Source organism: Heliconius melpomene, chromosome 13 (assembly GCF_056956725.1).
Source record: "Heliconius melpomene rosina isolate 202511_hmr_F chromosome 13, ASM5695672v1, whole genome shotgun sequence".
In the NCBI taxonomy this organism is placed as follows: domain Eukaryota; kingdom Metazoa; phylum Arthropoda; class Insecta; order Lepidoptera; family Nymphalidae; genus Heliconius; species Heliconius melpomene.
Genome location: NC_140401.1, coordinates 3,740,618 through 3,766,869, shown reverse-complemented (window position 1 = coordinate 3,766,869; position 26,252 = coordinate 3,740,618). Strand labels below are relative to the sequence as shown.

The window sequence follows — 26,252 nt, the reverse complement described above, 5'->3', positions numbered from 1 at the left end:
TTGTTAAGACACTCCGATCCCCATGCTTTGCTGCATTTGCTGCAAACATCGCATTGTTGAGCCTGAGCGAGTAAATGAAAACAATTCATTCCCCCATATTTCCATTTTCTAAGACCTGGTGTTGGTAATGAGAATATAGCCTACGTTGAAAACTCAATTGCTTGTGTAATGGAGAATATTTATATGAAATTGAAAACTCACTCACTCGTTAATCACGAAAACTCCACACCATTTGACTTATGGACATGATACTTAGCATGAAGGCATTGATTGTGGATAAAGCGTGTTAGATAACAATGGGTTTCGCGTAACCCGAGATGAATTGCGTAAAACTCGAAAAGAGTTTAAGAGGCAATAAAAACAGAAATTTGTATTTTATATTTCTTTTTATAAGAAAATGAAGTAGATTTTCTTTTGTTTTTTTTCCTTCTCTTAAAGTTTACAACAATATTTTGGTTGTCAATCATTACAATGTATAAAATAGAAAAATTAAATTTTCTGTACAAAAAATATGTATTCACTTACTAAAAATAATTATGTATAAAATATATAAGTGGTCTTCTAAGCTAAGGTTATCGTAGTGTAGTAGGCCGGGGCCTGACGCGATTCTAGTGGGTGCGATGTCCATACCGGGGAATGATTATACTAAAATTATATATTTTATTTACTTGCTCTACGACGAGCGGTAGGCATTTACCAAGCAATTTCTTGAAGATGGATGGAAAATCAGTTCAGATTCTTGATTATTAGTGTAATACTCATACTTTTTAAAATAGTTTTTTTGCAAATATAAAAAATAGTTCACGAAAACTATACTACAGGGTGTGGGTTCGATTTCCACTCGAGGAAGCAAAATATTTCATATTTTAACCTCATAGAATATTTTCGCGGCAGCGGAGTGTCTTAACACCAGCCTAGTGTTAGCTTTTGCCTACACTGATACATGATTTGATTGATTTTCATGATTCCTTGACTTCAACAGAAAGGCGTTATTGTATAAACAACCGATTTAAATTTATATAAATTAGAAACACTTTTCCACTAACGTATACCAAAATTTATTTGAATATAAAAAATATATATTAATTTCGATTTGATTGGTCCATAGTATTTTTAGTCGATTGTATATTGCTATACACTAAAACTTATCATATTAATGTTATACTCAATAGTAGGTCATGAATTCTTTCTATATATAAATGGCCAAATGTAACAAAGATTTGCGATCCAGCTCGCGATATTGAAGGAATATTGAAAGCTAGTATTAGATAAAAATGTAAAATATGACTTCTTATGTTGATATGTACATACACGTACAGGTATACTTAAACAACAACCTTATTAAGACATCAAAGTAATTTCAATTATTTTATCATTGAATTATATTTTCGTATGGAAAAAACACTGTATGAAGTGCCAAAGATAGCACAGCATTATAAACTTAAACTTACATATAAATAAAATCTCTTAACTTACATATAAATATGCTTGTATACATAAAAGATACCAATAATAGAATACTCAAACACAATAAAACAAAGCACGGCGTTGAGATCCGCCACTCAACACGCAACTTTTCGAAAATGAGAAAATAACAGATATAATAGTGTCTTGACGCTAGGTACTCTACGTACCTGGCAGAAATAGAAGAAGAATGAAATTATGGTTGTTTTATTTATATACAACCATAATTATATATTATAATATATAGTTGTATTATATCTCTCGTATTATAAAGAAGGATATACAAACACTAAAATCAGTTACGTCAAAAGATAAACTGGATTACGTGCTTTGGAAATCAAAATTACAACTTTCATCTTATTAACATGTACTATTAGATATAGAGCGTTTTCTATTTTATTCGTGCGTGATTCCTATAATACTAAGTAGAAAAGATGTAAGAAACCAAAAAATCTTCAAATTTTAACTAATCTAAGACATTATGAAAAATTTTTTTAATCTTAAAATATAACAATTACAATAATTCATTAATCATTTAAAATAAAGATTGTGATCGGTAGCCTTTTATATATAGGTATACTAAGGCTCGATACAAATGTAAATTCAATTCGAACAAATATACTTTGGCAAGACAAAGTACCTACAGCTTTAAGTATTCAAATTTTTATTTACTTACTACCTTAATAAAACGCTTATTTATATTAGTATTATTATTTATTTCAAATCACACGAATCATAGGAATATGTAAAGAACACATTTGTATTTAAAATTCACTTCACATTTCTTTGAATTTGAACCCATAACCATATATTTATTAACTTCTACATAAAAATTATAAAATTAATATTAAATGCAAGCATAATAAAGCCTAATATCATCATTGAATGAGTCAGCCTGTCATTAGCTGGCGCTATGCAAATCCTGCGTAACGGGTTATGTTAATTGCTGCATCGAAGGTCGATCCAAAATTAAGGTAGATGTTTTCTATTTCAAACGCCAGAGTGGCACGCGAGTTTTATTTTTATCGTGCACGGTAATTTGCGATTGAATTAATTAATGCATAATTAATACACCTTGAATATATTTGATGATCTTATGCATTCATTATTATTCTTTACAAAAGCAAAACTCCGGCGTTTAGTTCCGCTCAATACGCAATGTACCGAAAAATTCAGCGGAACATTCTAGACTCTCTATACTAGACATTCATTCATTGGTGGCAAATAATGTTGCTATTGAAACATTTTATATTCGATTGCTTTAGCTAAATGTAAAAGTTTCCAATATTTGAGATTTTTTTAAAAATAATGAATGAAATGTCTCTATTATTCATTGTTTTCCAATTATATGTAGAAATAATAAAGTAGGACGTTGAAGGTAAACTTTAATGAGCATTTCAATAAAAGCCTTTAAGGTTATACCTAGGTCGCAGCTTCCAGGCACATCTACAAGCTCTCTCTGCAACACGATGAACCCGGCACCTGCATGATGAATCCATGGAAAGCTAAGAGACTTTTTTAAATATTTCATGTGAACAGTTTACTTAAGCAAGATCTGAACCTATCATCATTGTGTGTGTTGCGTACGTTCCTACTGCGCCACAAATTACTAAGTTCATTGGACGTAAATGTTTAAAATATATGTAGGTATATGCAATTGTATATTTTCTGTTTCAATTTGTATTGAAATCAAATTGTAAGTACAATAAATACAAAAGATTCATTCAACAGATATTTCAGTGTGATTTATTATTCAAAGCTTTTGAATGGTTATTGGTCCACTAAAATATACTATCGTAATAGAAATCTCTTTTTAGTCTCGAAGTAAACATTAAATTACAAAGATTTCAGATTCATTCGTAATTAAGAATAGTGTAATTTTAATTGCTTAAACGTGGGTGAAAAATAGAGGATAAAAAATCTAATATCTCTGATATTTTTTATTGTTTTTCCTATATCATTGTACTTTAAGGAGTTTTAATATTTTTAAATAAGACAACGAGTGAGTGAAATATACTATTAAAAAAATATTTAAATATTACAAATAATATTAAACAATATATTATAAAAAATATTTAAATATTTATATCGTTTAAAACTTAAATTCAATTAACACATTTTTAAACGAAGCTAAATTTATTCCATTAAATTGAAAGATAGTATCATGATATATCGTAAAGAAACACGGCTTGTTCTATTTCAACAGTAAATTTAAATTTATATAAGCCTATAATTATCACATACGGGAATGTATTTACGAGTATGTTAGTGAAATACGCTAATTAGATAATTAATACTTCAACGGCGGCGCATTGATTTGTATTTATGCCTAATAGTATTATTCGTAAGGATTGCGTGCTCAGACCTAGAATACATTTTCTTATTTTTTTTTGTTTTATGCTATGCCTACCCCGCAAAATGTGGATATATTTCGGGGTAAGCAGAGGGAACCTGTTAACCTAGAGTTGAGACACTCCGTTCCCATTAAGACGCTTCCGTTTCCCACCAAAGATACTTTTTAGTGTTATAAAGAGAAAGAACGCTGCAAAATGTCTTACATAATTTAAACTTACTTTCTTTTACTCTAAAAGTTCGAACAAAGTCGCAACAGTATACTAGTTCAAAAACAAGCATTTAACCGGTCTAATTTTTAAAATCCCACACATGAGTGTCCAAGGCAACTATTATAGTTTAAACTTAATAAATGTCAATCTAGAACGATATGGTTATGCTTAAAGGGTAAAACGAAAGAGTGGTATCGGTGTTGCGACAATAGCGGCCGTGTCATGGCCGCGCGGTGAATGTTCACGACCACATGTGTATGTTGAATTATACATAGAGTTAGACACTTACTTCTAATAGCTACGGCTTATCTAGACTGGGGCTATATCCGCTTGTCTATTTTTTATATTCTACCAAATATCCTACAATTATTTGGTTTCTTATTTTATTTTATGTTCAATTTTGTATAGAGACCAGTCGTGGAACATACGTGTAATCGCGATAGGTTGTGGGTTCCCGCTCGAGGAAATCAAATATTTATAGTTTTTGTTTCTTTGCTCTGGTGTCGAGGAGTGCGGAGTTAAGTTCCGCTACGCAACAAGTGGTAAACGGAAGTGTGTCTTGATATGTGTGTCAAGATAGAGCGCCTGGAACGAACTAGATGCATATTTTTTCCTACGTTAGTATAGTATACTACGTTAGTTAGTATATCAGTGCGAGCAAACGAAAATGATCCCTTGGGGAGGGTCGGAACCACAGTCGTGTTTTTAGTAAGGCTCTACAATGCTAAATACTGTGTACAAATTGAGTGAGAGGTTGTGAGGTTCAAAACCCACTCAAGGAAATTAAATATTTCATTTTTTCACTTCTCTTTCTTTCTTCTATTAAAAAAAAAACTAAATACTGTAAATAACATTAACTAAAACTAACCTTAAGCTTAGTTTCTTTGCCTATTGTATACTATTAATAGAGATATAGAACATAAATAATAGATTAACTCTATGAATGAGTTATTTTCTCGTTCTTATTAGTTTGATTGATATGAAACTCGTTTTATTTGTGAACTAGGTGAATTATGAAATAAAAAAATTGTCTTAATATGTTTTACTAACTTGTTAAGTTAGTAATTAATTAAAAAAGACAATTTTAAGTTAATTAAGCTGAAAAAATATAGGATATCATCTGGAATTATCTGCATTGAATAAAACTTGTAACGTTTTTTAGCTGTCGCATTGCCTGTACAGCAGGCATCTGGCTTCGCCGACAATCTGTAAAACTTATCAAATCGGGAAACATGTTATAGAAAGTAATTATAATTATTAAATATCAATTTTCCGAATCGGATTCGAACCCACAACTATCCAATAATCCAATCCAATAATCAGACAGTATGATCGATACTCATGCTAATCTCTATCGTAATAGTAAAGTAAGTAAAAAGTAAATGTAAAATAACGAAGCAATTACACCGTACATTACGGTAAATGTGCGTAATTCTCACTTTCGTTTCGCAATTTCTGTTCATTCATACAATTATTAATATGGACACACAATTTCCGCTGTATACGCATATTGTAAAAAAAATAACTTGCTAATTAGCTTACCATATATATTTTTTTCAGTTCATGCTGCTTCTCGCTTGTAACAAAGTAGTCTGAGGGAGCCTAGTGTTAATTCTCCACTGCCCACTGTCTGTTAAATTCTAGAGGCATTGCCTGTTGAGTGGTGGAACTCAACACCGCACTTTTGCCTCGACGCCAGAGCGAAGAAATTAAAATATTTAATATTTCATTGCCTCGAATGGGAATCGAATCCACACCTGACGCGCTTAGAGTCACACGCTTGTGCGCAAGCGTAATATATTTGGTTATACTTAAAGTTCTTACTTCCTGGCGAGGTGAAGAGAGGTATGCATACATCATAGTGGTTGCTATTCTCTGGCCACAAATCTGGCAGTTAGGCATAAAGCGTACAATTGAAAAAAAATTTAAAAATGATAATTAATTGTGTAGTAAGACTGTTTATTAAGCATTTTGTCAACAGTCTTATCTTCTAGTATCTCAATCGTAATAATATACAAGGTGTGTATTAAAATGCGATACATTCATATATGTACAATTGTACTTACATATATTACACTATTTAACCCGTTATAATAAGAAAGTAGGGCAGTTAATAAATATTTGCATATTATATAGTTGTTACAAAACTATGAATACATTGATCTAAATTAATCTACAACACAGATATACTATTTAAAATCAAAAATACGGTATATATCGAATACACCATGGTAGGTAGAGTGAACCTAATGTTTAGAAACACTCTGTTTTCCACTTTCTGCACAATTTTCGAAAGATTTGAGAAGAACTCGACGCGGCGTTTTATCTTGTTGCGAGAGTGAGGAAATGTTACTTTTCCCAGAGAATGCTGCCAGCCGTACGCCGCAGTGCAACGACGAACTCAAACTTTTTCTATTTTAATTTCAATTTTTTAACATAATATAGTATTTTAAATCTTACTGAAACCTTTCTGTGAACTGTGATAGATTTTTTATCCAGAGGACTCACAAGTGTTAATATATATTACAACATAGAATAGTTCAAAAGAAATCTAATTTTTGTACCGTATAGAGAACCATGTAATATAATCCCTTCTTTCTCTAGTTACTGCGCATTTTGCAAAATTTGAATAAATTTGATTATATGAAATTTGTAAACTTTACACAAATAAAAAATAAAAATATATATATTAATCATATTTCAAACATCTTATTTTCAAATATCTCTTTGTAGCAATTAGCATATTATAGTGTAAAATAGTTTAACCGTCCTTGTGAGGTAATACATAGGCTACACACCTACTTGCTCCAGTTTCTTTACTTTCACTATCATTGTAAGATCCGTTGCGCAAGCGCATTTAAAAGGTATCGATCGACCCGTCAAAAATAATAACTTGGCAGTATTTACACCTCTACAGTTCTGTCCTTTTATGGCCAAATCTTACGATATTATATAAAAGAAATTAATTATTTAATAAATGAAAATAACTATTTTCAATTAATTTAAAAAAATATAGTAATATCTTTGAATGTTTTTAAGATAAATAACTTTTTATTATAAAATATATTTGTCCTTTGTTTGAATTAAACTAAAATAATGAAAAAGAATGTAAATAAAGATATTTTCTTTATTAATCTTAGCACAAACAAAACAGTCTTCAGATTTAAAGTCTTTAGAATAAAATTTAATACTTATTCTAATTTGTATTTAACAACTTAAATATCAAATATATCTAATAAGTTTATACCGGGCTTCTTTTTTTTTACAACTTTTCGGACTACTTCTTTATGAGTAGGTGATCGCGGTGGCTTACGATATCGGTCGTCATCAATATTCTCATCAAACTCATCATCTACTTCTGGTTCATATTCAAGCTCTGCTACTCTAGGAGGCTTCTTGAGTTTACGTTTAGGTATTAAAATATAATCATCTAAGTCTTCCGCAGTAAAATGTTCCTGATTTTTATGAGGTTTATATCTTTTTTTGGGCCGAGCGGGCGTGTAATCATTATATGAGCTATCAATTGGAGGAGAATCTGGTGGCCCCGAATACCCATGTTTGGTAGAAGACCAATCATATTCGTCTGCTTTCATTGGTGCATATTCGTCTGTATGCTTATATTTATGGATTAATTTTTCCATGTTAGAAGCATCACTAACGTATTTATCATATCCGTTGTCGTAAGAATCAGATCCTAGAGGTGGATATTTTTGCCTTCGATAATCTGTATTTCCGCTATTATATAAATTATTTTTAATCTTTTTTTGTTTTGTCTTACAATTTGGGTCAAATTTGAATCCAACATGGCTTTGAGCACTTGCTTCTGGCTCTAATTCATCTCGAGGATGATTTATAGTAAAACTATGAGTATACTCACTGGGCTCCGAGTCTAAAGGATATTTAGGTCGTTTTGGCAATGAATAATCTTTAAATAAACTTTCATAAGGATGTCGATTTCGTTTTCTTTCACTGGCTTTGTAAGAAGCATCGCTATATTCATCTTCTGAAAAATCGTAATATCTATCATAATCTCTTATAGCTTTATCTTCAAACTTACTTTCTTCAGCAGTTGCTTCAATTGGATAATCATCATTATTAACAGTTGCAGTAAATCCAGATTTTGGTCCAGCAGAATATTCCACAGTTCTCATAGATCCATCTGGTTCTATTACACTGTAATGACCTTGAAATCGTACGAAATTTTTATTTTAATAAAAATAGTTCATAAATTGATTGAATTTTTATATCTTATGGTAGATTACCTACATAAAAATAAAACTTCACGTATGAAAATTAAATTAATGAAATAAAATAGTTTACCTTAATATTGTTTTGAAAAGAAAATAAAAACAAAAAAATATTATATTCATTTTTAGTGTTATTTTAAGCCTAAGAGATATTATAAACCTCAAAATGATAAAAAAAAATACTGTTGAAAATTCTCACCATTGACAGTGTCACCTTCTTTAGTCTCCCAAACAGTTTTAACATCACCAGTTTGTGTATCCGCAACTCCATAACCAAAGGAATAAACAGGAGTTTCCTTAAACACGAAATAAATAATCACTGACTTTCAACAATAATTAAGTACAAAATGGTATATGTCTCATAATTATATTGTAAAGATAGAAAAAAAAACTAAGAATGTGTGAAATGATACCTCGCGTGTGCTGACTTCGTATGTTACTCATTAAGATATTGATTGCATGCTAGTTGATTATACTTTTATATTCAGAATAATCAATGAGTCATTTAATAGTTTCCATAAAATTGGAATGCACCTTGTGTAATCAAGTTGAAAAGATGTGAGAGTAAATATGTTATTTAGTATATCTAGCATAACACTTTCCACGCTTTCCTTCGCGATACGCATCTTGAATACATTCTTGCTTTTTTTTACTAGCTACAAAAATTTTATGAGCCTCTTTATTGCTCGCATGACATTGATGAATTAAACTTTCATGATAATCAATTGCCTTAGAAGCATAAGCGTAAAAGAAATCTTATAAATTGTGAATATTTATGAAGAATATGCAAAATTAAGAAAAGATAGATATTTTATATCATGTTAATAATAAAAGAATATTTTTTTATAAAAAGAAAGATTTATATAATTTAATATATTTTGGATTATTAGCATATTATTAATCGGTTAATGCTCGCAAACTGGTTAATGTTTGTAAACAGAAGTCGCTAAATGTCACTCGCCCGCGGCCATCTTCTCAAGTTCAAGATGAGCGAGCGTGCGCCGGCGCATCGTTTTCAATGTCAATGACAGATCGCTTACATTTTTTTTCGTAGAGTTAGTATAATTCATACTTTCATCAATAAAACAAATAATTTCAGATGATTATTAAAGTAAAAGTTTTTAATTTATTATTTATATTAATGTATTGTTTATAATTAAGTAATAGCTCTATGCATTACCATATATTAACGTAATATAAAATTTCAATTTTGTTTGTGATTGTATCACGTTTAACGTAAAGTGCAATATCAAAAAGAAGGATATAACTGGCAATGGCAATTGTACTTTTACCCACATAAAACAGGTTATGGGGAAAAGTGGGTGAACGATACTAAAACTGGTCCATTATATTACAACATCGGCTCACTTTCAATATTTGCGTACTCTGCGACATAACATAACGAGTGTTTCGTAAATTAGTGTGCTTATTCAAATTGGTTTGAGTTATATATAATCTGCCTTATATGTTACTTTAGTCTATATATTTATTAATATTTTATAATATTTAACAATGTTTTGTTTGTTTTTATTAAATTATTAGAGTTTTATTATTTTGTATATTAGTTACATGTCATTTATATCACTGTAAAGAAATAAGAAATGGATTTTTAGTAACTTAAAGTAAAATTAATTTTAGGAAATACATACATCATTTGGTTGTTGCTGAACTCCTATGGACTCGTCTATAAAATGATTTTGAGCTATTACGAAAAGTAATTTTCCCCAAAGAACCTGTAAAATACCTCAAGATTTGTACTTGCAAATATTTATAAGTATTGTAAAAATAATATTTTGTTATTAACCAACGATTACTGATTAATAATGAAAGATAATATTGAAATTATATATTCAAAAAACATATATATGTATATATAAAGCCAAATTAGTATATATTCAAAATTTATCAAATCAAATTATACTTACGCATACTGTTAGTAACTTAGCCATAGTCCACTACGCGGTCGAAGCCACTATATAGCAACACCATGCACTACTTACAAAATTATTACTTTTTTTATTATTTAGCAAAAAATACTATAGACCTGTCCATATCCAAGGTTGAGGCTACGCGAAGACGGCATGCAACGTTCATCACCTACCTATTTATAAACGCACACTGTGCTATCTGCACAATGCGCATTCATACACACTAACGCACATATTAATGATTGTTGTCACGTACTTACTATGCTATCTTTAATTACTTTATTGTATATAGCCATATAGTATAACTACCCCACTCCGGATAGAAACTATAATGAATTTCCTTAACTTTGAAAGAACATAGGCGTTTATTATAGTTGTACATCTCTGAGTTTTATCTTTTCAAAGACAATATAATATACTAGTATTTATAAATTAAAAAAACTGTGAAGTTTTAAATGGTATGGTTTTTTAAATTTAGTAAAATAGTAATAATAGGTAAATATGTTCTATATCATATGCCCTAATCCAACTACCCTTTTATATGACTCAAAGAGTTCCTTCGATGGAAAAAAGATGTATGAACTCTGTGTCTCCTTTTTCTCTTCAATTTATTTTAGGATTACTCAAGTATAGATTGAAAAGCATGAAATAGATTCAAAAGCATTAAAAATTATTAATCTCTGATTAATAGTGAGTTAATGACAATTTTGCCATTCGAGAAAGAAGTTCTAAAAAAAATAACGATAAAAAACTGGACCTGACAATATACCACCATATTCAAAAGTGTGTGTCATTCTAAATACTTAATGGAAATTGTGTTGATTCATGTTATACCTAACAAATAGATTCTTTGCTGTAGTCGTGAAGAGCTTTAAGTCAAACGATCACATATATTCCGCATATAGCATACAGGAGTACTATATACAGAAGTAGCATTAATTAGAGACTACATTTTTCAAAACACTTGATACGAATCAAGAAAGTATAAAAAAAAGATTCTTCGGGAATTTATCTTCATATACGAATATTTCCCGAAGAATTACTTATTTCCCTTATGAAGAAATACTTAATTCTTTAGCGCTTGTTACAATTTATCCATTTCTTGAATAAGTTTTGAAGACTGTGAACACTAACTTCACTTGAAGCCAGTCGTGACTCAGGGGCACAAGCGTGCGACTGTTAACACGACAGTTTATTGGTTCATTGGAGAAATGAAATATTTTATATTCATTCATTCATTAATTTCTTCGCTCTGGCATCACATTTATGTGTATATATATATTTAAATTTTAACAAAAACAAAATACTATTAAAATTAATCAATTTGTCTCTAACAGCGTATCGAGCTATTATCTTTTTTGTCCATTTAGTATTTCTCAAGCGAACCTTGTAGTATATGTTTTAGAATCGATTACTGTTACAATTGTGTTGATATTTCAAAAACGCAACTGAGCATGCAAATCAACGAAAGTGAATGCGTTAGATGTAATAATTGCGTGTGTACAGTAGTAGGTACAGTTGGTGCATACCGTTCTAAATGGGTATATTAATGTCGTACTGCTTATATTTTATTGTTGAATTGCCTAATTTTATAGTTCCATAAATTTATGAGTGAAGTTTTTGTCAATTTATACTGCCATTAAATAACATGAAACCAAATTTGTGTTGATTTATATTCAGTAGAGAAAGATAAAATTTAATATATATATATATATATATATATATATATATACTAAGAAAGAGAAAGATAAAATTTAATAATAATATATATATATATACATTTTTTCGAGCTCAGTGGCTTGCCATTGGAGAGGCCTATCTATGGGCAGCAGTGGACGAGAACAGGCTGATGATAATGATGATGATGATTAACATTTATGTAACTATTAAAACGCTAGCAAATCTTATTTTTTATATACAATACTATCTAATTAAAAAAACCATTAGGTGAAGAAATAAATATTTTATGTGGACTTCTTAAAAACACTAATGAAAAACAATTGTACACTTTTAACACTAAAGTAAATCACATTCGCTGCAAAAAGTAATTTGATAAAGTTTTTATAATATCCATACGTGATCAATCTATTATGTTTCATGCTCGAGCTCTTTATATAACGATGATAAATTAAGTCAGGAAGCTCTGAATAGTAAAATTTCTTTACTAATTTACTTTATAAAAATATGTTCATTATGTAAAGGTATATTAGAAACCTATTAATTTCATTTAATGACAAAATAGTGAACCTCTGCTGTTATACGGAACTTGAAACTTGAATAGATTTTGGAAATTATTATAGGCTTCTAGCGACATCTCTTACAGCCTTGCTGAATACATTATTATAGCAGCGCCATCTATCGAAATAAAAGAATATTTTTAAAATACTGTACTAATCTAATTTTTAAAAGCTTTTATTTAACTTGCAATGTATGTATGTGGGTTCGGGTGAAATCTTAGAGCTCAATTTTGAAGTAGATATCGTCAACCGATTGAGCTGAAATTTTGTACACACGTTTACTTTGGATGACAATGCACGATAAAATATGTGACGTCATTCTAAATGTAATATGGCGGACCGTGCAAGATGGCAGAATAGTTATTTTTAATGTACTTCTACAATATGGGTATCAAATGAAAGGGCTCGTTGAGAGCAACTTGGGAAATAATGTGACGTCATTCTAAATCCAATATGGGGGACCATCCAAGATGAACGAATAGTTATTATTTTTGCAATTCTGCAATATGGATATCAAACGAAAGGGCTCATTAAGAGCAACTCGAAAAATAATGTAACGTCATTCTAAATCCAATATGGCGGACCATCCAAGATAGCCGAATAGTTAATTTTAGTCTACTTCTACAATATGGATATCTATTGAAAGGGCTCGTTGAGAGTAACTCGAAAAATGTGACGTTTTTCTAAATCCAATATGGCGGAACATCTAAGATGGCGGAATAGTTATTATTTATGCACATCTGCAATACGGGTATCAAATGAAAGGGCTTGCCGAGAATAATTAGAAAAATAATATGACATCTAGTGTGAGAAACTTTCTTCCTCCTGGCATTAATCCCGGCTATTGCCAGGGTCTGCCTTCCTACTCAACCTACTCCACTTTGCGTGGTCTTTTGCGTCCGCGGTGGGTAGACCATTGGCTCTCATATCCGGCATCACAACATCCAACCAGCGCTTCCTTGGGCGTCCAGGAGGTCTCACTCCAGGAACTGATATAGCAAGGCACTTGCATCCGACATAGTTCTTAGACCGGCGCGTAACGTGGCCAAACCATCTCAGGCGGCGCTCTTGGAGCTTATCCGCTATGTCACGGACCCTAAGACTACCTCGAACGAATGTGTAGCGTATGCGGTCAGACCGCGTTACGCCGCACATTCACCTCAGCATCTTCATTTCCGTGACGTGAAGCTCCTGAGTGTGCCGAGATAATGCTGGCCAACATTCGCTGCCGTATAAAAGAACCAGTCGTATGATGCTCTTGTATATCAGTCCCTTGAGCTTGGCGGTTTTCTTCGGTCACAGACCACACCAGTGACCTCCCGCCATTTGGCCCAGGCAGCACTTATCCTGTCATGGACATCGTGATCGATGCCTCCAGACTCGTGCATAACGGATCCAAGGTACCTGAACTTTTCTGACTTAACGGCTGGCTCAGGACCTATAAGGGTCGTGCTCAAGTCCGGGCTCCCGCAGGCCATGTACTCGGTCTTCGACACATTTAGATTAAGACCGCCGTTCTCAAGCGTACCCTTCCAGAGGTTCACTTTACGCTCCAGCGTCAGTCGGTTCTAGTCAATGAGTGCTATGTCGTCGGCATACAGCATCAGCCATGGAGGCTGCACTACATTAATAAGAACGGACTAAGAGTCGAGCCCTGGTGAACCCCCACTGTAATCGGGAAGGGTTTAGTGTCGCCAACATTCCTAACCATAGAAGCGGAATCGTGGTACATGTCTCTAGTGTGAGAAACCCAGTCAGTGGTAACTAAAAAGTAAAAAATAAATTATAAGCAAAAAATCATTTTTAGAAAAAGCTTTTATTTAAACGCTTTAAAAAGGAGAAAATAAAATTTGTCTTTTAAATTTTAACTATCAACTCATAACCTCACTGTACACAATTTATATGATCATAAAAGCTTGTCGCGTTAATCAATATTTAATTAAATTGAAACTTTAATCATTTAAATTTAGCAGATTTTACATAATTAAATTAGCACTAGTATAGTTACACAAGTAAATCGCGCGATATACCACCCACCCCAATACCATTGGATAGCATGAATAAATTCAAAAAATAAATAAAATATGGCAATAAGTAACAAGATATTTATTTTAACTACAATAATAAATTACTATTTATATAAAATGGTTTAAACTATTACACATTAGGTTGTTTTATTTTTTCTATTTGCGCAATATCACAGCTTTGTATTGCTTTAGCTTGCCATTTGTTGATCGTGTCAATATATTTTATATGAATAGGCGCCATCTAGTGGTAGCCATAATAATATCTTGGAACTTTGCTGTACACTTGAGGATGGTAAGCCTGACCAATTCGCTTGACAATCGCATTGAAACCATTGTGTTTATCAGCAGTATACTCTACTATGCGAGTAGTACCATCGGGCTCGTCGAAAGAGTATGCACCTAAAAAAATAAAAATATCTCTAATTTTCTAGTTGAAATTGTTATTAATGATACGAACTTCTTATTAATGACACTTTAGCATCACTTAAGACAAATAGAACTGAATTATAAATAGACTTTATATAATTTATTATTTTTGATAACATAATTACCTTTAACAACATCGCCGTCACGAGTTTCCCATTGTGACTTGCGATCACCAGTGTGAGGGTCGTTAACTGAATAATCAAATGCGTACTTAGGATACGCCTGAAAAATATAAAGAGCAAAATAAGTAATATGTAACGTTGCAATCATTCCAAGAAATTGAAATAAAATTCTAAAATTTAAATTTTGTACTTAAAGTATTACTTAATATTATTTTATGAACCAAGGCTCTAACAACATATGATGGTAACAACGTATGATTCAAAAAATGCATAGTAATAAACACATTTCAAATTATAATTCCACACTGTCATTTCCACCATAGAAAAGACATCAACGAGCTCACGTCATGTGATTAATATTACAAAATCTAACAATTGCCATTTAACGATCTACAATTCCTATTTGTGTAACATCCTCAAGAGTAATAAGCTATAACAATATAAATGACATATATTTGTCCATAACTCAAAGTAGGACGTCACGGTGGGTAAACCTTATAAAAATTGTAGTTTATATTTTAATTTATTTATCAATAGAATATAAACAAGTATATTTTGTACATTTATAAGAATTTAGTTTTTCTCTTTTCTTACTCTACAATATCTGAGATATGTGCGATTAAAGAAAAGCATCTGACTGTAAAGGTAACGGTTGTTCTTTGTTTTCCATTTTGAGGCATTTCATTTACATTACATTTACTAATTTACCTACCGTATTAGTTACCGTTACCGTATTTAGTTTACATCTTATGTTTAAATATAAATATAGAGATAAATGTATACATTCGTGCCCTATTAATTAAAACAACTAATATGTCATTACTTACATAATAAGATTCATGACCGCCATCGTAGCTGTCGTATCCATCATATCCATAGCTTACATAAGCTGGATATGTTCGGTACCCGCTATAACCTCCATAATTGGGAATAGAACCGATATACGCTGCTCTAACTGCTACGCATAAGCACAATAAAGCACAAACCTGAAATCAATAAAGAATAAGGAATGCAAATTAAAAGGTATTGTGGGCAGTATTAACTTCCTTCTTGGATATCTCAAAGCCAGCGTTGGGTGCCGCCAGACTAACTAATTACTCATTCTGCTACCGCCTTAACAGAAATTATAAGCTGAAGCTCAATGTGCTAGAAGCCTTTTTTGGTTTTATTTAAATTGAATGATAAGAATTAAAATTAGATGAAAATATTAATGAATTATTTATAAAATATATAGATTTTTTTAATAGAATTTGAAAACACGACAATCCTAACCATTTCATCAACTTTCTTAGTCCTATATTTGATCAATTGTGTATATATTTTTTTTACTTGCTAAGATGCGAATTCTGTTTGTAGTCCAAGGGACAAGCGTGCCATTATAAATAGTTGAGGGTTAAATATATAATATTTTTATTTCTTCGCTCTGGTAATGGACAAAATGCAGCGTTAAGTTTCGCCATTTCCTTTCCGTACACGCAATTCCTTCAGGATTCGATGAAATGTACTACTATAAAAGTAAATTCAAAAATCGGTACCATGCAGTTAAAAAACCCTAGTTAAAAAAAAAAACAAAACAGAAATATTACAAATAAGGCTACATTTAAAAAAGATAATAGACTCGTAAGACACGCTACAAAATGTACGTAATAAATGATTTAACGTTTAATATTTAAATTACTTAATAAGAACAAACACAGGAAGTATTAGGTACACTAATACTTATAAGGTAAATTATATAAGTTCCGCTACAACGCTTCAGTTACAACAATATCGAATATATTACGTAGACTGTGCGTTAGAATTTTTATCAATGAACGCGTACCGTGTGGGGTGCAGCTGATTCTATAACATAAAGTACTTATATGATTTATGTAAGGGAAATGATAATTATTATGACTGAGGAAATAAATTCTACATATTTTTTTTAATATCTGAAAGATTTTTTGTATTGTAGCTGAATTTCATTGGTGATTAATTCGAAATGTAATGAATTTAGATTTAATTTCAATTATATCGTGACGCTGAGGCACAAGGGTGTTACTTAAAGATGATGGTTGTGGGTTCGATGCGAATGGCTTATTATTTATTTAATATTTTCATTTCTTCGCTCTCAACACGCAATGCTTCGAAAAATTTGGCGGAAAGCGGGGAACGGAGTATCTTCACACACACTAGGTTCCCTTTGCTTATCCTGCTATATACGGCATTCAGCGTGAAGCTATATCTATTTATATCTATAATAATAAGTCACAAGTTTTTCTAATGTAAAACAAAACAAAATAGATGAAAATAATTAAGTAAATATTATAGACTATAGTATAATATTCTTCTAGTTCAGTGGTTAGTGACAGTGGACTACTAAACCGGAAGGCGTGGGTGTCAATTTCACAGGATTGTGGCTAAAAGCTATTACTTGTGGTATCGATATCAACTTTAATTTCAGATTTCTAATTACCCATTTACGTATGTATATTCTAAAATTACATATTTTCTGTCTGTTGAAGAAACTTAGAACTACCTAATTTTAAATAAGGCATATTATATTCAACATTTGACATTAAGAAAAAAGAGTTTTTCTTTCTTCATAGAAGGATATTAAAAAACTAGATTGCTTAAAAATTTTGGCCAATTTTCGAAAATTTACATTGTTGGGCGGCGGAACTCAACGCCTTTCGTTACTTACCAGGACGAGGAAATGAAAATAGTTTATAGTCATATACTTTAATGATCAGAGACGAATAAAAAAATAAAATAAAATAGTTTATATATTATTGTCAATCTCTCCAGTGGATATTTGACATAAAAATCTAGTTATATTATTAAAAATATTTTTAGCAACTACTACAATAGCATAAAACGACAACGCACCGTAATAATGTTTATAATATCGATTGTTACACAATTTTTTCGCACTTTTCCTACTTATAATTGTTACTTTTTCCTTGCTGTAATTTCATGATTATATAATTTTAACTTGAAAAATAAGCTTTTATGTAAGCAATTAAAAAAATAGAGCTACGAAGTTATTATTATTTTTTTAGTTTTACACATTTCTTGCATATTCCTTGCGTAAAAGGAATAATAGGGGTAGTAGGAAATTCAGTTAAATACTTCCTGCCCAAATTAAACCACACAGACTATATACTGCGCTACAAAAAGATGCATGATAGTAATATTAATTAAAAAAATCAATTTCATCAGTGTAAATTAATATACGAAATGATTATAAAAAATTAAATATTTACACGATATTTTTTGACTTTGTATCTCTTTTAAAAAATCATAAAATTATTTATTATTTTGTATCTATTAACAATTAGCAATATATGGCTAAAAAATAATAGATTAATTTAAAAATATACTTACTTGGAGTCCACGCATTTTTCACTTATATGTCTATAACTCTACAATAACACTGGTTATGTTTGAACAATAGCCCTCTATTTATATAAGCCTCGGGTTGCACCACGTTGTACTGTGAGTTTGTTTAAAAGAATACCTTAAGGAATAACTGCTTAAAGGGCTACAATCGTTAGCAATACGTGTGTATGTAATATTAGAAAAAATAATGATTCAATATTTTAATTTTTTATTATTTAAATTAATTTATGTTTAATTTATGTTTTTTCAATGTCTAACGTGCCGATAAAATAGTCTGTGACATAACATTATATTGTTATACATTAATATATATAATCTATTTGCACAATTATCTTAATATATATTACACTAGCGACCCTCTCGCGGCTTCGCCCGCTTTTACTACTGGATTATTCATATAATGTATGTTTGCAAAGCACTTAAGATAATGTGAAAATTAATTAAACCCTTATGCAACCCGCATTTTAAAGGATAAGGATCAATACCATTATGGAAAAATATGATTTTTAGACAGAAAAATGATCACTACACGTTATTCTTAAAAGATACGAATATGCCGTTGCGGAGTTTTTTGTAGATCTTATTAAGAGAAACAATACTCCAGTACATTATTTTCATGTAGTACTTACCATTAAAGCAGCGCATGCGCGAAAGTGTCTCAACGGGTAGGACTTTATATATATTTATCATATTTATGTTAATTTACATAAGAATGTACAAATAATAAACTATATATAAACCTTCTACGAAAAATACTCGACCTAATGGTGAAAACCGCATCAAAATCCATTGGGTGGTTTAGAAGAAGAAGAGTTAGAAACAACAGACAGACATGAAAAGCGACTTTGTTTTATAAGATATAGGATAGGATATAGATGTAATACTGATTCAACATTTATTGTGTAATTACATCAATTATAACAATAATCGTGTAGAATCGGATATTTTTAGCTGCACTATGTATCCCACACATGCAGAGCAGACAGAGGCCCTAACCTGGGGAAGTTAGCATTAAAACACTCCATTACTATTAAGACACTTCCGTTCCTCACTTTCCGTCGAATACTAGATGCATTGCGAATTGAGTGGCAGAAGTCAAAATAACGTAGGTCTGGGACCCTGGAATCTTAGTCTAATTAAAATACATTAAAATAAAAACTAGTTAAATGCTAACGCTGTAAGACACTTTAGTTTATCAAGATCCATCGGATATTAGCATTGCGAAAATACAATTGAGATCCACAGAAACATAGTACTTAGACAAGGGAAAACTGTAATAACAGCAGCTACGTTTAGCAAATCGTCAAGGTTCGTTTATTCTGGAGAGATACATTGACCACAACTTTTTACAAACGAAAAAGAAATAATATTTCTCCATAATTTAAAAGTAATGAAACATGAAAACTTTTTATATATATTAGTTATTTAAGAAAAAAAAGCCTAACATGTTATAAACATCTAGAGAATTAATTTACACTATTAATAAATCATATTATCTTAAACAGAACTATTCTGTAATACCCTAGCTTCTTATTACGTGGATATGTAGATTAACATGTACCTATTGTTTTAATATTAGTTAGTTTAATAAAGAAACGTCGCTTGTTCTAGTACTACAAGCTAAGTAGTTAACTTAATAAAATTCAAATTAAACATACAAATTTTATATAAAACTAGCGGACCCGGACGCGGCTGCGCCTGCTTGAAATATAAGAATATAATTTCTATAGAAATATATTTTCAATCTAGATGAAATGCTAAAAGTGACTATTATATTTATTTTCATAAGGATGAATATCAAAATGACGCGGTAACGAACGCGGTCGCGTAGCGATGACGGTTATTATTAACATGGCAGAATAAATTGCATGTCAAATTAGAAAGTATTTTAATTTATTGGTATATATGTGTAATATAATATTATATAGCCTATAGCACTTCTGAAGAATGCAGCTTTCATACAAAACAAAAACAAAGTAAATCGGACCAGTAGATCCAGAGATCTTAGCGTTCAAACAAACAAACTCTTCCGCTTTATTATATTACTAGTGGACCCGGACGCGGCTACGCCTGCTTCAACTATAAGAATATTTATTAAATATATTCATGAAATTATTTTCAATTCTCAATAGAATTAGTAAGAAAATATAAGCTCAAATAATCAAAAAGAATAATAAGTAGATACACATTATTAGAAAAAATTATCTGAGTTATTGAAATGAACTAACAAAAGGATTAAAAGTAACTAAAGGATAGGTATTCTTAATATTACAAAAAGTACCTAAAGTTTTCCGTACGTGCGTACATAGATATCGACTCTTCGAAATAACTAAACATTTCTCTCTATTAAGTAGGATAATTTTAGCGGGCAATATCAAATAAAATAAGAAGAGAACCAAAGTGTATTTTAAATTAATTATAAACAACAAATAAAGTTCGAAAATGTATGAAAATTTATAAAACCGTCAACGTCATCTGCCCGTTCGCGTCGGTCATACTATGCCGCCCGCTAGGTGGCTAGGTCATTTGGAATCAGTGACATCTCCTTAATTATTTATTAGTATGTTATACAGTAAACTATAATTTCAATCTAGATAAAATGCTAAAAGTGACTATTATATTTATTTTCATAAGGATGAATATCAAAACGTCGCGGTATCGGTCGCGTAGCAACGACGGTTGTTATTAACATGGCAGAATAAATTGCATGTCAAATTAGAATGTACTTTAAAATATATTAGTATATATGTGTAATGTAATGTTATATAGCCTATAGCACTTCTGAAGAATGCAGCTTTCATACGAAACAAAAACAATGAAAATCGGACCAGTAGATCCAGAGATCTTAGCGTTCAAACAAACAAACAAACAAACAAACTCTTCCGCTTTATTATATTAGTATAGATAGTATATAGTAATTATAGTAAATAGTATATAGTATAGTATAGTATAGAAATATAGATAAGATGTATTTTCATAATTTGGGAAATTTGAATAGGATTAACAAAAAAAAATAAAGTTGCTTAAAAAATAAATATTTTTAAAGCCTACATAATACAGGTAAAATAACAGTGGCTTTATCTCACTTTGTTTTAAACTTCACCTTGTATCCCGCACAAAAAAAAAATCCAAATTCCACGTTTTACCCCCAATTTTCAAGACATTGAGTGGTGAGTGACAGTACTCAACGCTGTTTTTTATACCGAAGAGCGAGCGCTGTCTTTTAAAATGAGAAAAAAGAAATATTTCATTCCCTTCAATGGGAAACGCACTCACAATCATATTTTAAACAGATTTTTGCAGAAAAGCTTATGCATTTTCATAAATTAAAAGGAATAGTTCCATTACAAGAATTTTAATTATGAAATCGACTTACGAAAGTTGCTTATTAGCATAAACAGACTGAAAGTGGGGTACGAAAAATTAGCAAGTTCACACGGTCAGAAAAAAAACACATTAATTAAGGAATTTTATTATTCCTTTAAGCTACATATATTTCTATTTTTCAGCACTTTAATATATAAGTAATTTAAGATGCTTCAGATTATTCTAATATCCATTTCCGGTTAGAGAGTATTAATGAAACACAATCAGTTTTTAATAACCACATCTACATCGCTTTCTCGGAAATAGGTCGAGTTACTGATAACCCTGTATGTAAAACTTAGTAAAACTTCTTATAACCATTCCTTTGATATTTTAAATTCTTATAATATTGTAGGTATATTGAATATCATCATCATCATCATCATCATCATCATCAACAGCCATCTTTTGTCTGGACATCTGGACATAGGCCTTCCCCAATTCTCGCCACCAGACTCGATCCTCAGCTCTTCGAACCCATCCGCTTCCCACCAACCTCTTTATGCCGTCGGTCCTTCAATATAGATGTTTATAATTATTTTTTTGTAATTTTTATTTTACTAATAAAGAACTTTTCGTGCACACTGCCATCTATAAAAATATCCATATATCATTATACCACAGAGAAGTAGACGGTGCCTTTCACAAACTTTAAACATTTGATTTAGCGAATAGTTTTGTCATTCGCTAAACAGATGTCGTTATAGTTTATTTTAATTTACAATCATAATGTTTTACAGTGTACCCCTTACTCGTAGAAAATATAAAATTTATAGATATTTTGGAGAAAAAAAAAATATTATAAATGTGCGCATAGGCTAGCGTTGACCTACAATCCTGGAATTGGTACGAAACCCTCGGTGATCGACACCGATTTGCACTTGACCGGGTATGATCTTTTGAGGTTTTGCCTTAAAAATGTGTGTCCTCATTATTAGGCTTATTCATAATCCTATATTTTCATCTAGTCAGTAGTTCTCGTGCTTCAGTGGCTATATTTGTCAGCTGGATATCTCATAATATCTTAGCTAACATTGTATTTAATTATCATAATTATAATAATAAACCTTTAATTTTTTTCTTTAAAGTGATTATAATAAAAAATAGGTAATACTTATATGAAAAATTGACAGTATCAAATTTGACTGTGAAGCATTAGCATATTTGTCTTAAGTGGTTTTATGAAGTAAATGTAGGAAATATAAGTAACAAGGAAAAATGCGTAAGGAAAAAATCGCAGTGTAGAAGTCCTTAGTATCAACTTTTTATATTATCCATTTTATTTTTGTTAATGATATTGAAAATAATACATGTTGATGTATTTACGAGACAGCTTTTATAAAAATAAATTAAGTAAGTGATGCAATATTAAAAATAGATTGCCTCATGCATATTTCATATATGACTTCAAAAGCAATATTATAAAAACAACACCCAAAACGCAAGTCGATATGTAAAAAATTATGCGTTTTATAGAGACATGCAGGGTCGCCTACTATCATACGTAAAACATGCGTAATCTATATCTATACTAATATTATAAAGCTGAAGAATTTGTTTGGTTGAACGCTCTTATCTTAGGAAGGAGAGACTCAAATTTAAATGTCTTTTTGAGATGGATCCATGTAGCGAGGTTATTTCACATTTCAGAATTCGGTAGAAAGTGGGGAGGTCCTTCTGCCTACCCTGCTCTGCAGCGTGAAACTCAAAAAAGGAATGTAAGTTAATGTTATGCAAATATAATTAGTGAAGAACACAACAGTCATCACCTCCATAATTCACTTCGTGGCATTGACATTTCTTATTGAAAACGTGGCTTTACTGACATCAATCTTATACGTTTAGGAATTTCAATTTATGTTGTTGAAAATTATTTACTAATTATTAAATTGCTGTAGGCTCAGCTTATTTTACGAAAGAACGTAAGCACCGTAGAGGCCAGTTGGTTCTAGATAATCTTAAAAAATATATAATCGACTTAAAGTTAAACTTTGCAGTTTAAATTTAATATTTTTTTTAACTGGATGGGCTCTAATCAAAAATTAAATGGTATAAATACTGAGGTTACTGGGCTGACAACTGGATTCGTCAATTCAAAAATTAGCGAAAAGTCATTCAAGAAATAAGAAATTTTATTAAGTTATATTTTATGTTTCATAAAATACGTAGAATTATGCTTAATGCATTTAATATAAATAAAAGAATAAGGAAAGTTTATGCATTTCCCTTATTAAAAGTAAATCTTTGATGCTACAAAATGATATCCGCTTTACGAGTATGTTACGGAAGAAATGTATTTATCATATGTAATACAATCGTTTTCTAAACACACGTTTACTTAATCTAATGCAGACTGTATGACAATGCTAGATACACACAAGAATACATGAGGCTTATGTAGAACTAAAATATTTATTTTCATAGCTCTAGAGTTTGGACTTAAAGAAAAAGAAAACATTAATTTTATCTTTATCCATTTAATAAGGGGACTTGGAAACCTAATTCCGTTCCCATTGAGACGCCTTCCGTTCTCCTACATTCCGCGAAATTCACAAGACATTACGTGCTTAGTGGCGAAACTCAACGCCGCGTATTTGCCTCGTTACCAGAGCGAGAAATTGAAAATTTTCTACCAAAATAGTACAGCACCATAATGTTTTTATGTCCTTAATTATTTCCCAGAGTTTCCATGTAGTATTGCCTACTACAGTAATTTACATTCTTTTGCATTTAAAAGGAAGATGTCAGTATGTTGACATATAAATTACTCAGTACAATTTGTCCATATAGTTTTATTGACAGAGAAGATAATTATATATAATTTTAGGCATGTTAACATCAGGACACCTGCGTTTTACAATGTTACTTTATCATGATCTTTAAATTGTAACTTGTATTGCTTATTAAAAAATACATAAGAAAAATATAGGAGGAAAAAAATATATTATAGTTGGTTTTTGTTAACTTAGTTTATATAAAATATATAGAATAAAATTAAGGCCACTTATGGTACTGTGGCACAAGCGTGCAACAGACTCTGAATTCGATTCCCACTCGAGGAATTGAAATATTCAATATTTTCAATTCATCGCTCTGGTCGCTTTACTCATCACGCAAATTTGACGTAAAGTGGAAAACGGAATATTTTAACACTAGTTTCCCAGTTTCATATATAGATACAATGTGAAGCTTAAACATAGGAATAAAATAATGACTCTAGGATATTTCTGCTTACCCAATTACAACGATTTTCATAACAGATAAATTAAATGATGAAACCTCATCAACATTTCACAATTTTAACATTTATGTACATACACGTCGGGACTGGATAAGGTGAAATTTGTTTTACATAGCATTCTGATCATGCTTAATTACTTTAACTGTTTAATGTATAAGTAGATATATAAAAACTGTTAATTATACTATGACATAACCAGGATTTCGTCCATCGGTTGTATATGGTGTTTAGGTTAGGATAACTTCGTGCGTACGAGGGTATTGCCTCATACGGATACCACGATCGAATAAGGAACCAATGGAGAGGAATTATTATTTTATTTTAAATTATTCGTAAAAATTGTCTTTACATTTATATATTCAAATGAATTCATGCGTCATATATTTATAAGAATATTTTTATTTAAAATTATTTCAATATTCCTGGTATAAGTAATAGTAAATAATAAAGTATATATTATTATACTGTAAGCCAAACCTTTCACGTCCCTATGTTTCCTTTATTTTTGTTACATTTGCGAAATATTTGAACAATGCAAAGTTGAAAAGAAGTATTAATATTCTTTTGTCTAACATTTTTTTTAGCAAAGGGTAATTAATTTACCGGGTATAAATAACACTCTATGAAAGACATTTCGTTCAATGGAAAACTAAATAAAGTTGACTCATCCTTTTCTTTTACATTTAATCATTAGTTTCTATGAAAGAAAATTATATTACAGAAATGATAAGGAAGTTATTTTAACATTGCAATTTCTTTGCTATTGATGGATAAAATTAATATATTATTTTTAGGTTTCATAGTTTTCACTGTTCGGCCTACCTATTTATTACTATTAGGAAACAAATACATTTGGGTTCAGCAAGATACACCGTGCAGTAAATTCACTATTTACTTCTATTACTTTATAGTGCCTGCTATCAAATAAATAATTCAATATAAAAAGAAAATAATCAGAGATAATTCACTGACTTACAGTATTAATTATTTTGTTTTTAATTTAATGTAGTGTCTTCTGTAAGGACCAAAAATATAATCTAATATTAACTTTAAAATCGATATTTTTACGATATAAGATTTAAATCCAATATTGCCATAGTCAGTCAGTCACAGTATTTTAGTAGGCCTTGCTTATATGGTCGGAATTGAATAAATAATTTTATAATTATTGATGATTGAAGCAAGGAAGATAAAACTATACGAGCTTCCTTCCTTAGCTGTACAAATGTATATTTTGTAACTTTCTCAT

The 26,252-nt window shown here is 30.6% G+C and overlaps 2 protein-coding genes across 2 annotated transcripts; both read right to left on the bottom strand.

Annotated features, from left to right (window-relative positions):
* Positions 1–7,137: 7,137 nt before the first annotated feature.
* On the bottom strand, positions 7,138–10,411 carry LOC146532508 (uncharacterized). The gene is made up of 4 exons (XM_085195500.1): positions 10,201–10,411; positions 9,925–10,008; positions 8,475–8,571; positions 7,138–8,211 (listed from the first exon to the last, which is right to left on the bottom strand). Exons 1-4 carry the CDS (start codon positions 10,222–10,224, stop codon positions 7,244–7,246), a joined length of 1,173 nt encoding a protein of 390 aa, XP_085051626.1. The 5' UTR covers positions 10,225–10,411; the 3' UTR covers positions 7,138–7,243.
* Positions 10,412–14,531: 4,120 nt separating this feature from the next.
* On the bottom strand, positions 14,532–18,482 carry LOC146532507 (cuticle protein 19-like). Its single transcript, XM_085196573.1, has 4 exons — positions 18,382–18,482; positions 15,843–16,001; positions 15,019–15,115; positions 14,532–14,866 (listed from the first exon to the last, which is right to left on the bottom strand). The coding sequence occupies exons 1-4, from the start codon at positions 18,394–18,396 to the stop codon at positions 14,709–14,711; spliced, it is 429 nt and encodes a 142-aa protein (XP_085052699.1). The 5' UTR covers positions 18,397–18,482; the 3' UTR covers positions 14,532–14,708.
* Between the last annotated feature and the right edge of the window lie 7,770 nt (positions 18,483–26,252).

What these genes read in the sequence shown, in the direction of transcription:
- LOC146532507 (XM_085196573.1), bottom strand. An exon ending in GCGGTCATGAATCTTATTAT is followed by an intron (nt 15,116 to 15,842) that starts GTAAGTAATGAC and finishes TATATTTTTCAG; the next exon opens with GCGTATCCTAAGTACGCATT. An exon ending in TGACGGCGATGTTGTTAAAG is followed by an intron (nt 14,867 to 15,018) that starts GTAATTATGTTA and finishes TTATTTTTTTAG; the next exon opens with GTGCATACTCTTTCGACGAG.
- LOC146532508 (XM_085195500.1), bottom strand. Translation starts at nt 10,224, where the DNA reads ATGGCTAAGTTACTAACAGTATGC. An exon ending in CTAAGTTACTAACAGTATGC is followed by an intron (nt 10,009 to 10,200) that starts GTAAGTATAATT and finishes GGTATTTTACAG; the next exon opens with GTTCTTTGGGGAAAATTACT. An exon ending in AGAAGGTGACACTGTCAATG is followed by an intron (nt 8,212 to 8,474) that starts GTGAGAATTTTC and finishes TACGATTTCAAG; the next exon opens with GTCATTACAGTGTAATAGAA.